This window comes from Cucurbita maxima, unplaced genomic scaffold, assembly GCF_002738345.1.
Source record: "Cucurbita maxima cultivar Rimu unplaced genomic scaffold, Cmax_1.0 Cma_Scf00038, whole genome shotgun sequence".
Classification (NCBI taxonomy): domain Eukaryota; kingdom Viridiplantae; phylum Streptophyta; class Magnoliopsida; order Cucurbitales; family Cucurbitaceae; genus Cucurbita; species Cucurbita maxima.
The window spans coordinates 1,665,621-1,678,659 of NW_019272054.1; the positions used below are offsets into that span (position 1 = coordinate 1,665,621).

At 36.0% G+C, this 13,039-nt stretch overlaps 3 protein-coding genes across 3 annotated transcripts; 1 reads left to right on the forward strand and 2 right to left on the reverse strand.

Moving 5' to 3' along the window:
• Positions 1-1,379: 1,379 nt before the first annotated feature.
• Positions 1,380-4,990, reverse strand: LOC111468946 (protein FIZZY-RELATED 2-like). The gene is made up of 10 exons (XM_023114113.1): positions 4,289-4,990; positions 4,087-4,209; positions 3,829-3,933; positions 3,449-3,628; positions 3,188-3,250; positions 2,904-3,098; positions 2,421-2,522; positions 2,273-2,335; positions 2,086-2,154; positions 1,380-1,842 (listed from the first exon to the last, which is right to left on the reverse strand). The coding sequence occupies exons 1-10, from the start codon at positions 4,916-4,918 to the stop codon at positions 1,789-1,791; spliced, it is 1,584 nt and encodes a 527-aa protein (XP_022969881.1). The 5' UTR covers positions 4,919-4,990; the 3' UTR covers positions 1,380-1,788.
• A 1,369-nt stretch (positions 4,991-6,359) lies between these two features.
• LOC111468877 lies at positions 6,360-10,258 on the forward strand. Its single transcript, XM_023114007.1, has 3 exons — positions 6,360-6,386; positions 8,977-9,063; positions 9,406-10,258. Exons 1-3 carry the CDS (start codon positions 6,360-6,362, stop codon positions 10,225-10,227), a joined length of 936 nt encoding a protein of 311 aa, XP_022969775.1. The 3' UTR covers positions 10,228-10,258.
• A 939-nt stretch (positions 10,259-11,197) lies between these two features.
• LOC111468948 (expansin-A7-like) lies at positions 11,198-12,595 on the reverse strand. The gene is made up of 3 exons (XM_023114116.1): positions 12,430-12,595; positions 11,857-12,172; positions 11,198-11,724 (listed from the first exon to the last, which is right to left on the reverse strand). Exons 1-3 carry the CDS (start codon positions 12,575-12,577, stop codon positions 11,412-11,414), a joined length of 777 nt encoding a protein of 258 aa, XP_022969884.1. The 5' UTR covers positions 12,578-12,595; the 3' UTR covers positions 11,198-11,411.
• Positions 12,596-13,039: the final 444 nt, after the last annotated feature.

Here is a 13,039-nt window from a genome sequence, read left to right on the forward strand (position 1 = left end):
GGGCAAATAAGAGATTTCACTTCTTAAAAAGGTAAAACAAAACAAAAATACAATTTAAAAAAAAAAAAAAAAACTTTTTTAGTATCTAAAATTTCACTTAATATTAGGGTTTATAATTTTTTTTTAAAACCAAAGAAAAAATATAATTAAATGAGTTGGATAAGAATAAAAATATTATTTAATGTAAAGAAAAATAAAAAAAGCATATAAAAAGATTATTATTATATTTGTATTGTTTTAAAGAATGATTTATTGAGCATTGGAAACTCTTTTAAAGGACGGCAGCAGTAATGCAAACAAATTAATCCTTTAAATCAACTTTATTTGGTGGTTTTGTCATATATTATTATATCTATTACCTATTTTTCTTTTTCTTTATTTTGCTTTTAAATATATTAATATTCAAACCCTATACCAGAATAATAATAATAATAATAATAATAATAATAATTCATGTGGGACCCATCAAAAAGGGAATTATTGAACTAATTATATTATTATTATTTTTTTCCTATCAAATCTTCAACAAAAGTACATCAACCAACACGACAACAAGACAATGCGACAATTTTATAAATCTTTTATTATAAAATAAATTTATTATTTTTAATTATTTGAAACTTTAAATAGAGAAAATGTTTAATGGAAACGTGAAATGCCACGCAAGTTTTTGGAGTTTATAGTGCTTCACTTAGCCTGGTTGGTGTCATTTATTTAAAATAAAATAAATAATAAATTAATTAGTTGAATTGGAAGATAATGATGATAACTTAGGAAGGAGATTTAGTTTATTTTTGGAAAATATATTAATTTATACCCTGTCCTCATCAATATCTTCAACCAATACAAAATTAATATAAATGCTTGGTTGTGATTTTCCTTATAAATTATTATGAATTTTAAAGGTAATTTTAATAAAAGCTCTAAATTAATTCGTTCACGTATAATTAAATTCATACAATTATTATTTTTTTTCCCCATATATATGATTTTATTTTTTATATAACCAAAATAATAATAAATAAAAACAAAATTTAGAAAACAAAAAAGGCTTCTAGAATTAAAGTAAATGAATTAAGTGGGTCATTTAAAACGCACTACATTGATACATGTTAGCCATTCACATAGTATGATATAACCTACAAACTTCATTTTAAAAATTAAAAAAAAAAAAGGAAAAAAGAAAATATTTTTCAAAATTATGTAAAACCTTTTAAGTTGAACAAAAATTAAAAAATTTAATATATATATATATATATATATATATATATATATATATATATATATATATATATATTAAATAGTTATGAATCCCATAAAAAAAAGATTTAAGATTTGAAACAATAATGGAAAAGAATAATACATATATACATGAATTATACCCCAAATATGTATGAATGAATCATATGAATAAAAAATCTCTCCTCACTTAAATTTACAAGTCACTGAAGTAATAATCAAAATATTGGGTAATTATTTACTTAACTAGATATATATATATATTTTGTATTGAAGTGGGGAAGAGAATAAGGGAGATTTGGGATCCATCTCCTCCTCGTGTAAGACTACAACAAAATCCTCACTTCCTTTTTCATCTACAGCTTTCTCAGATCTCATCTACCTTTGCTTTGGCTAATGCAGACCAGATTTGGTTATAAGTTCTTCACTTTGAATCTTTGTAAACCACAGACAAAATCCTTGTCATTATTATTCCTCAAAAAAACATATGGTGCAACAACGTTGAAGGGTATGTGTTAAGAGCTGCCATGTCGAACCGTTCTTTGATTGTTAACGGATGGTGGTTCGTCCTAGGAACGATGCTCCGATTTCACTGTCCGTGTTCTGCGTTATGATTCAAACCCAGATGTGAGTTTGAGTTGACAATGAAATGGAACACAAGAAAGTCCTTTCCATAAGGATCCCAAGAACATAATGTCAGACAAACATGTGTATATCATTTAAAAGTTTTCAAGACAGCTCAGTAGCAGCTCTTCATTTTGTCTCACTATAACTTACTTAACTTGATCTGATCTCGAACAAATCACAAGTATTTCAGATCACATATGCAAATAGACGATTTATTACCTGCGATTTAGGCGATGGGAAGACGTTCCAAAATCTCAGCGTTTCATCACCCGCCCCTGTTACAATGGTCTGCAAAGGAAAAGAATTCGATCAAAAAACAAGTATTTATCTTCTTTCTTCACATAATTAGAAATGTCCAGGTCGAGGTCGAGGTCGAGATCACAGTACAAACAAGTAAATAAGCTACCTGTCCATCAGGTGATATGGCAAGATAAAGAACTCTGAAAGTATGGCCGGTCAATGTTGCCAACTGCATTAGAGCATACTTAAATTCAGATTGGGAAATAGCAGAATATGATTATGGTTGAGAAAGGACGGGAAAAAAAACAACGGACCTTAGACATAGTTGGATATCTCCAGACTATTATCTGGTTTTGGGAGAACCCGTGAGTACTAACAAGTTCATTAACATTCTTAGACCATGCGAGATTGCACACCTGTCACGTAAAACGAAGAAGGTTTATGTATTCCTACTAGGTTCTTCAATCATACATCCAAACCTCAGGATCAAGAAGGTATAACGAGATTAAGACAAATCTTGATAGTAGACACTTGAACAACAACCTCAGTGGTATAATTTTGATGAAACCAGACAGCATATATGCCAGATTGGGAGCAATATAATTACAAGAACATCCAGCCTAATAATATTACTATTAGCAAGAAGTCAACAATCGAGAAAAATTATTAATTTATGCCGGCATTTGATCTGCATTTCAAACAGATAATTTTTTTAATTACTTCAGGTGGAGCTTGGCATTAAAAGATTCCTTCTAACCCATGCTTGAATTACAGAAGCAAAGAGGAAACTTAATTACCTGACTTCCAGTGTCCATGCAGCTTAAATGTGTATTGGTCGTTGTGTTCCAAAAACGAATGCATCGGTCTGCAGTTCCGCCCCCTGATGCCAGTAGTCCATGAAGATGAGGAGACCATGCTATAGCTTTTACAGCAGCTGTGTGCTCATAAAATTTAAGTACTGGTTGGGTTGAATGTTGATTCCAAACGAATAACTGAAAGCAGATAATAACGAATATCAGTCATCGTGGCAGGAGAGAAAAAAAAGCTGCGACGAAAGATGGAAGGAAACAGTATAGCATACTCTGTTATCGTTTCCGCCTGATGCTAATTCACGGTTATCGTACGACCATTTCAATCCACAAACCTACAATAGAACAGTTGCAATCTCTGGCTGAGAAACAGGTTAAAGAAAACAACAAGAGAAATGCAGATTGCCCCTAAGAAGAAATCATTCAAGCAGTAAGAGTAAATACAAACTCATGTCCAAATGATTCAATGGGAAACATAAGACCCTGTAATTAAGTGTAAGCCAGGAGGAAAATAACATGTCTGTAAGCCTCACCTCTGATTTATGGCCAGATAGTTTAGAAGTAAAATCATCCTGAGCTCGAATATCTCGTTGAAGGATACTTTTATCCCGGCTACCGGATGATAAAAGAGACGAGCTCCAAGCTAAGGCCCCAACTCGTAACCGATGACCCTCCATGGTCCTAACCCTTTTACAGCGTGATGCATCCCAAATCTAGAGAGATGATCATTAGGGCAGGGGTTAATCAACACTGGAAGCAGGCACATAATCATATCCATCGGAATCTCAGTTATGCAAATCTCAAGAAATTAAACTTCCACAAGAGCTGAAGGAAAAAAAAAAAAAAAACATACACACACACATTGAAGTTCATATGCAAGAACATACATAGAGTTAAACTAATCACCACTAACCTGGACTTTTCCATTGCTAGTGCCAACAGCAAGATGAGTTCCACGCTGTGCCCAGCCCACTGAACACACACTGTCATCAATTCCCAAGTCACATAACTTGGTGACCTGCAAATAGAATGGTTCTTAATAACTAGACATCCATAAGCTACATAGATTTAGACATACAATGAAGCAACTCAAGAGGCTCGAGATCAGGTCATAACAGATCGATCAACGCACAGAGATGAAAGAAAAATCAAAGGGCAGACAGAGGATTACCTTACTACTGCACGCATTCCAGAGATAAACACAATTACCCAACCCAACAGCAAGCACATTATGCGAAGACCAATCAACAAGATTCAGATAAAAATCATCTTGAAGAGCAGGTGCATCCAAGACCTAACAATGCAGATAAGGAAAAAAAGATGGTTAGAGAATCCAAAGACCAATAATCCCGAAATCATCGTAAGAAATTCACCTTATAAGGCGATCGTGGAACCTTCCGTGGAGTCTTAACAGGGCTAGGACTAAGCCCACGAGCCGCATCATCAAACCCAAAAGGCGAAAGGGAGTGCATTGACCTCCTAGTCTCGGTTTTATAGCGAAAAATATTATGATTAGGAAGGCACATTGGGGAGCTTCTCTTCTCAGGAGTAGCAGGAGGAACTACTCCAGAATCAGGGCCAAACAAAGCCGTTCGAAGAAGCGTAGCATAAGCAGTAGAAGTATCTTCGCGACCATCGGAAGCGGAATTTGAGACAGGGGAAATATCAAATAGGGCAAAATTGGAACCAGATCTACTTGGTATGAACCTATCAGAGTAGATAGCTCTGGATGGAGACAAATGGTGATTGATATTGATCATACGGCCAATTTGGCGAGATGGAGTTAGGGTTTCAAGTGAGTGAGCAGCCCTAGACATTGAAGGAGGCAAATTGAGCTGCAAATTGGAGGAGGAAGAGGAAGAAGAAGAAGGTGAAGCCCTGGCAGATGATTGAGGGGTCCGGGCTTGATCTTCCATTGGAGAATCAATGGAAGAGATCTGGATGAAATTGAGGGAAGAGAGAGAAAGACAGTGATGAGAGAGAGAAAGGGAATAAGGAAGCATATGAAAAGGAGAAGGGGGCTTGTAATAGACAGAGACGGAGAGAGAATTTTGACAGCCTAAGAGAGAGAAACAAGGAGTTCCCGGCAAATCTTAGGTAAAAACTATAACTTTTTTCCCGGCAAATCTATGACTCTATTGCCCTCCACTGGATCTTACTGTTTCATTGGGCCGCCTCAGGCCCAGCCCAACTCTACCTCCTTTCATTACTATTTAATAATGCACAATATTAATTACTACATCTTATTTAATATTTAATTATGATTCTTTAATTTCCATTTACTCTTATTTATATCCCTCATAAATTCTCCATCATGGTTGGTCAATTTACAGAAAATATTTATAATAATCCCACCTCTCTATTTTAATTAAAAATATCATTATAAATTTTTTTTCCGATGGTAAGGATAAAAATGACTTTTCACTCCGTTGCTTTTTATCTTTTATACTCTATTTATTTTTTTAGATTTTTTAAAATAATTACATTCTAATTTTCTTTTTATAGAATTTTGGAAGGGAATAACCTTTTAAAAAGATTTTGAATTAATTTAAATGAAATTAGGTGTGTCTAAATGATTAAATTTTATAATTTAAATTCAACAACTATTTTTACCTAATATATAATTTATTAACTATTTTAATTTTTGTAGGTCCAGATGGTAAGTTTGCATTTATTTTAGTAAGTAACAATTTTATTTTTAGAATATTATAATTATATTAAATTCAACTGTGAGTTATCTTATAATAATAATAATAATAAAGCGTAGTTTATTTTTTCCTTAAATTTAATTTTATTATTATTTTATTAAAAAGTTATTCTTTTTTCAAATTGTTCATTTAAAATTTCTTTTCATTTTTTTAGATTCTCAAACTTACCTTTTATGTAATAAATATTCTCCTTTCCATAAAAGTTATTAAATAGGCTAACAAAAAAAATATAGATTTTGACATAATTATTTTATCGATATATTTAAATGCAACTCGAGTGTTATTAGTAAAATCTGATTTAATAATAAATTCTATTTATTTCAATTAAACAATAATGGGATAAAACATCTCTCTTACAAAACAATAAAATCTCAAATATCTTTGGAAGAAAATTGAGGAAAAAAATTGGAAATGTTGTGGAGAGTATAATTAGGGTTGATTTATAGATTAAAAGGTAATAAATTGCCCAGCCCATATAACCAGGCCCATATTTACAGGCCCAAATTTACGGCCTAAATTTACGGCCCAAATAATCCTAATCTTATTCCGCCCTTCCTATTTTTGTTTATTTCTCATATATTTTTATATATTTTAAAAAATGAAAAGTTATTTAGTTAGGTAGGTATGCTTACTAATCATGTTTTGGTGGTCGAGATACGTGGTATAGTAGCGAGTTGACTTATATATGATTATAAACCTTTCTATGATATGTTCGAATTTTATTTAAAATTTTGGAATGATAAACATTCAACAATATGTGAAGGTGAGATATTCTAATATATGATCCCTCATTCGGAGTGATGTACTCTAATTAGTTCAATGCTCCAGTTGAAAATTTTATACGGTTGAGTTATATACCATACGTAGGCTCGTCTTATTCAACCGACCCTTCAATGAAATGCTCATTTGGGCCTTGGAGTTAACCATTGGGTTGAGCCAATGCGAGGATTTTTAAGGTATTCTTAACTTTAGGGAGGTAGTTGGGTTTTGCGGTTAGTAAATGTTTCTAAAATCAAGTTTTTATTTATTAATTTTTTTTCTTACTCGAGAGAAAGTGTGAGATCTCACATTAATTAGAGATGGGAACGACATTGATTGGAGAGGAGAATGGGTGCTAGTGAGAACGTTGGGCTCTGAAGAGGGATGAGATAGATTGTGAGATCCCACATCGGTCAAAGGGGAGAACTAAACATTTTTCATCGAAAACCTCCTCCTATCAAATGCATTTTAAAAACCTTGAGGGGAAGTTCATAAGGGAAAGTCCAAAATGAAAATATTTGTAAGCTGTGACTTGGGCTCTCGGTAATTTTTATCTTAGTCATCCTATTATCAAGATGACTCTCATTTAGATGTGATACCATTTCTTTACTCGACGTTTATGATCTTTCTATACATGTTTGTTTCTCTTCCTCCTTGGCTCTTCTTATCATCACCACTTTTGTTTCATTTTCCTCTGGCTTTTCCTGTGTATTATCCGAAATAGTCAATTCTGTGTTTTTCGATATCCAAGGTCTAAAAAGCGTTTTTATTATTCCGGGAATATCAAAAGAAGACAAAACATCTTTGGCTTGTCTGTAAAAGAAAAGATAAGAACCTACAGTTGCTTGAAGTTGTTTGCAAATACCTGTTTTACGTCTTTGACAACGCATAGAGTCTTTAATTATGTCTCGACGAAAATCCGATAGTTGGAAATACCGTAGCAAAACAATTTCGTCTGATGATTCGTCCGATGTTATTTAATTTAATTTATTTTATTTTAGATTTCTTTTTTTCACATCTTCTCAAAGTTTTTAAAATGCGTCGGGTAGGAAAAAGTTTTTACACATTTATAAAGAATACTTCGTTTCCCTCTCCAATCGATGCAGAATCTCGCAATCTACCACATTCGGGGCTAGCGTTCTTGATGACACTCGTTCCCTTCTCCAATCAATATAGTAGCTCACAATCCACTATTGATGTGAGATTCCATAATCCACCCCTTCAGGGCTCAACGTCCTCACTAACATTCATTCTTCTCTCCAATCAATGTAGGATCTCACAATCCACCCCCTTCGAAGTCCAACGTCCTTACTCGCACTTGTTCCTCTCTTCAATTGATGTAGGATCTCACAATCCACCATTTTTCAAGGCCCATCGTTCTCGCTAGCACTAGTTCCTCTCTTCAATCGATGTGAGATCTCACAATCCACCCCCTTCGGGACTAGTGTTCTCGTTGGCACTCTTTCTCCTCTCCAATCGATGTGGGATCTCATAATCCACTATCGATGTGAGATCTCGTGACCAATTAAGTAAGACCCACAAGCCAATTGAATTGGAAAACATGTAAGATAAAGAGAGTATTGCATAACCCTAGCACGCCTTAGCCTCTTTTTGAAGCTTTTTTTTTTTTTTTTTGGCTTGAAGAAGCATCATTATCATCTTTCACACTCCTAAATCATTCCAATTTCCTTACATTTGGACTCCATCCTTCAAATCTCTAACCCTTTTCAAAATGCTTAAACTACAAGAATTTATCATTGTTGTTATCCGTAAAGCTACCGACATACCAAACCATACCAAACTAATTTAACTAAAATGTTATACGATGAACATATTAGTCTTCTTTTCACTATATGGTATAGTAATATAAGAGCGAAGATTCAAGCTTTAAGACTTTAGGGAAGGTTAGGTTAACGAGGTTAAAAAAAGTTCAATAGAAATTAATATTTAACTGAGATGTTATATCATTAATTGGGTTAAAAGTTCCAATTTCTGCTCACAGGTTGACCTATTGTGAGATCCCACATTGGTTGGGGAGGGGAACGAAACATTTGTTATAATAAGGGTGTAGAAACCTCTTCTTAATAGACGTGTTTTAAAGCCTTAAGACTAACGCGATATGTAACAGGCCAAAGTGGAAAATATCGGCTAGTGGTGAACTTGTGTTGTTACAAATGGGCTCTGGGCAGTGTGCATAAGGGTGTAGAAACCTCTCCTTAATAGACGTGTTTTAAAGCCGTAAGACTAACGCGATATGTAACAGGCCAAAGTGGAAAATATCGGCTAGTGGTGAACTTGTGTTGTTACAAATGGGCTCTGGGCGGTGTGTATAAGGGTGTAGAAATCTCTCACTAGTAGATACGACTGTAAGGCTGACAACAATATGAAACGGGCCAAATAGGTTTGTTTATTTACATCTCGATCAGTTTCCTCTTTCGTTTCTTCTTTCTCATTTGTTTCGATCTATGAGCTACCACTTTCTTATTCTCTCTTCAATACCCTCTACTCTCCTTCCATTTCTCAATCTTTATTAGAACTTTTTCCTTTCTTTGGTGAACACTTTACATTTGTCCTTTGATTGTGGTTGGATTCAGTTGCCGATTAACTCTCGAGGTAAACGAAAGACAAAAGGAATTGGAAAGGCTAAAGAGTCGCTTACAAAAGAAGGTAGTCTTCTTCAGGTTCGTAAGTGGGGAAGGCACAGTGAAGATCTTCAGCTCGGAGGAAACTCCCCGAAAAAGGGTTGTCAGATCCTCTTGTGCTACCTAGATAAGAACGCCTTCGGTAATATTTTCGTGAAGCGGAAAGATTGTAGAAGAAAGGCAACTTTTCCTTCCCTTTTCTATTCCTTAATCTCACTCTCATAACTCTCCCAAATTGAAAGGAAGAATGGGTTTCTTCTTCTTCTTCTTCTTCTTCTTCCCTCTGATTCTCACCATAACTTCATCGGCCTCATCAATGGCGTCCCTCAAAACTCAACCCCACAAACTCCAATCGACCCATCTTCTTGATCTCTACATTAGAGATTTAACATTGAAGTCCCTCGACAATACAATCAAAACAGGGGCACTTCACCCCGTCCCATTACAGGAAAATTTAACAGGCATCACCGTCGACACGGCCAGTTCCGATGCGGCAGTTTACGGCGGTACGGGGCGTCGGTAAGAGAATTCCATCTGGGTGTCGGTGTTTCTCTGAACCCATGTGCAGAGAGAATCGTAATCATCCGGCAAAATTTGGGCTCCAATTGGTCTCCGATTTACTTCAACAACTACCATTTAATTGGGTACCAATTAGTCTCTTCAATTTTGGGGCTTTTGGCTTACAACCCTGGAAATTACACTAACACTTCAAGCTCCCCTGTTCCATTTGAGGTCGGAATTTCCACCGGAGAAAAACCCATTACCATAGATTTCCGGAATTCAACGAGAACGGGAAATGTTTCGGGAATCAGGCCGATTTGTGCGAGGTTTGAAAGGGATGGGAGAGTTACATTGGCGAAGGAAATTTCGCCGTTGGTTTGCTCTGCTTTGAGACAGGGGCATTTTGGGTTGGTGGAGGAGGCAGAGCCGGTTGAACTGAGGAAGAAGGAACGGCCGTGGAAGGTGGCCGTCGGAAGCTCGATTGGGGCGGCGATTGGAGCGTTTCTTTTGGGGCTGCTTTTGGTGGCAATGTTTGTGAGAGTGAAACAGAGGACGGAAATGGAAGAGATGGAAATTAGGGCTTATGAAGAGGAAGCTTTGCAGGTTTCGATGGTTGGACATGTCAGAGCTCCGACAGCTCCGGGGGCTCGAACTTTGCCGTCGATTGAAAATGAGTACATGCCTCCATCTAGTCGTCGTTGAAATTTGAGAATGTAATGTTTATTCAGTTTTAGACCTATATTCTTTATTAAACTTCATTCGTTTTTTATGGGAGGAGTGAGCTGCTGGAACAAATCTAGTTGAAAATTGTTGGGAGAGTACTCACACTCGGACTAATTAAAGGGTCGATCATGAATTTATAAGTAAGAAATACGTCTTCGTTAGTTCGAGATATGTTGGAAAAACAAAAAACAAAGCCATGAGAGCTTATATTCAGGATAGACAATATTATACCATTGTGAAGGTATGTGATTCCTAACATGGTATCAGAACCATGCCCTTAAATTAGTCATGCTAATCGAATTCTTTAGTGTCGAACAAAGAAGTTGCTAGCCTCAAAAGTGTAGTCAAAAGTGACTCAACTGTCGAACAAAGTGTGTACTTTATTCAAGTGTTTTAGAGAAGGAGGTGAGCCTGGGGAGACTATTCTAGGGCTCCACATGGTTTCTAACATGGTATCAGAACCATGCCCTTAACTTAGTCATGTTAATCAAATTCTCATGTGTCAAACAAAGAAATTTCTAGCCTCATAAGTGTAGTCAAAAGTGACTCAAATCGAACAAATGATGTATTTTGTTCAAGGGCTTCAGAGAAGAAGTCAAGTCTCGATTAAGAAAAGACTGTTCGAGGGCTTCACATGCCTCAAGGGAGACTCTATGGTCAACAATATAGTCAAAAGTGACTCAACTATCGAACAAACAAAATGTGTACTTTGTTTGAGGGCTCTAGAGAAGGGGTCGAGTCTCGATTAAGAGGAAGTTGTTTGAGGGCTCCATATAATTTTAGGGAGGCTCTATGGTATAATTTGTTCGAGGAAAGAATCACATCGGCTAATTAAGAGGGTTGCATCATGAGTTTATGAGTAACAAATATCTCATTTTAGTTCAAAAGGTATGATAGCACTCAAAATGGACAATTATAAGACCTGATACGAAGAACAAACTCACCCAAGTTTAGATTTGATGTAAACAACGTTGTATAATTACGAAAACAAATATAGAGACATGTCAATATCAACTACAAGAAAGAGAGTTTCAGTACAAAACACCAACTTAAAGGCGGCCTCTTTCATGTTCGGAAGCTGATAATTCTTCCATAAACAAACAATCAAACAGCTCATCAAAGCAAAAACCAAAGAGCTAGAAACTGAATCCTCTTCAAACAAGTCAACGGAAGTTGAAATTGGTATTATAAGTCAACCCAACTTGCCAATTTGAAGGAATGACATTCCATAAAGTAAGGGTCTCTCTTGTTGTGTAGGAAGTGATTCTGAATGAGAGGCCTTGGCCACCCAATGATGAAAAAGCTTGGTATGAAGCTCCCCAGTTATGGCTCATTGTTATCCACCCCGTTTTGCTTCCTTTCACCGCCATTGAGTACACATCGCCGCCGCCGCCAACGTTCATCACGTACACCAATAACCAATACCCATTTCCTTGGAAGCTGAATCGAATGCCGCCTTTTTTCGCACACGGAACCCTACATCATGCAACAGCGTTCGCGTCATTAGAAATCACATGGAACCTTCCATAATAGTATGATATTGTCCACTTTAAGCATAATCTCTTATGGATTTACTTTACTTTGTTCGTGGGTGTTGTGGCAACTCACCTGCGGTACGCAACAGGGACTATTCCGGCCTTCCACCAAGCGATCTTCATGAACGCTGGCTTGGCCATGTCGAAGTGAACTCTTGGTGGGTTGCACCACCCGCCCGCGTTCGAGTCCTGTGACCAATTTGGCGGGCATAGGTTTGTCGCTGTCACGGTGGTGTATGGTACGTTCGCGTAGCATGCTTTCGACTGCACGCATTTGATTTGAAAGCATGTCCCACAAGCGTAGCCATTGTTGAACAATGTCGAGCTCAATGCCACAGTGTCGGTTCCATAACCATTCGTAAACAAGTTTCCATACCCACAAGCTCCTCCTGCAAAAAGAAAACAACGAACTAAATCAAGTTCATCTGACGTAGTAGCTACAATGGGAGATTAAGAATTCGGGAGTGTAACTTCTTCTACACGAACCCATTAGTGAGATGGGCAGACATAGAATAGGTCAAGGACAACTTTTTTGTAAGATGACATGATGTTAAAAGAAAAAAAAATCACGTATCTCGTAGTGTAGTTAATTGCTTATATACGTACGAATAAAATGAGATTGAAAGCTATGATGATGATTGCATACCCATGGTGGCGGAGGCAGTTTCGTCGCCATAAAAGGTGGCATGAGCGAGCTTCCACGAGCTTGGTTTGAACACGGCGAGTGTTGGTCTGGTGAAGATGGCGAAAACCAATGGCAGGAAGAAGAAATTGAAGCCTAAAGAAGAAGCCATTTCTTGCCCATTGACCTGGAACTCGCAGGCCCTTTATATATTCTAAGCCAGGACCAAAGGGAAGTGTACCTTCGTGACCCTCACGAAGATTTTTGTGTGTACTTTATGAAGTCAATTCATATTATAAATGAAAAATTAATAAAATTAAAAAAAGGTTTTTAATTAGAGACGTGGGAGATTGGGAATGGAGCATGAATTTTGAGACAAATAAAATAAAATAAAATAAAATAAAATAAAATAAAACAAAATTAAAAGTATAATTAGTGGAAAATAACCTCAAATTTTGGGTTCAACGTGCTTGCAGGTTTCATCTCCATATAAAGTCTGCCACCCACTTAGCCTTTTATATATATATTGATTGGATTGAAGCTTAAATATAAAGAACAGGTGAAATTAATGATATTAATTAGTTTTTCTCTACCAATAATTGTAATATTCATAAAATAAATAAGCTTCAAACAA

What these genes read in the sequence shown, in the direction of transcription:
- LOC111468946 (XM_023114113.1), bottom strand. Translation starts at nt 4,918, where the DNA reads ATGCTTCCTTATTCCCTTTCTCTCTCTCATCACTGTCTTTCTCTCTCT. An exon ending in TTCCACGATCGCCTTATAAG is followed by an intron (nt 4,210 to 4,288) that starts GTGAATTTCTTA and finishes CTGCATTGTTAG; the next exon opens with GTCTTGGATGCACCTGCTCT. An exon ending in GGAATGCGTGCAGTAGTAAG is followed by an intron (nt 3,934 to 4,086) that starts GTAATCCTCTGT and finishes TTCTATTTGCAG; the next exon opens with GTCACCAAGTTATGTGACTT.
- LOC111468877 (XM_023114007.1), top strand. Translation starts at nt 6,360, where the DNA reads ATGATAAACATTCAACAATATGTGAAG. An exon ending in ACATTCAACAATATGTGAAG is followed by an intron (nt 6,387 to 8,976) that starts GTGAGATATTCT and finishes GGTTGGATTCAG; the next exon opens with TTGCCGATTAACTCTCGAGG. An exon ending in AAGAAGGTAGTCTTCTTCAG is followed by an intron (nt 9,064 to 9,405) that starts GTTCGTAAGTGG and finishes TCTCTACATTAG; the next exon opens with AGATTTAACATTGAAGTCCC.
- LOC111468948 (XM_023114116.1), bottom strand. Translation starts at nt 12,577, where the DNA reads ATGGCTTCTTCTTTAGGCTTCAATTTCTTCTTCCTGCCATTGGTTTTC. An exon ending in AACTGCCTCCGCCACCATGG is followed by an intron (nt 12,173 to 12,429) that starts GTATGCAATCAT and finishes TTCTTTTTGCAG; the next exon opens with GAGGAGCTTGTGGGTATGGA. An exon ending in GTCCCTGTTGCGTACCGCAG is followed by an intron (nt 11,725 to 11,856) that starts GTGAGTTGCCAC and finishes TGCATGATGTAG; the next exon opens with GGTTCCGTGTGCGAAAAAAG.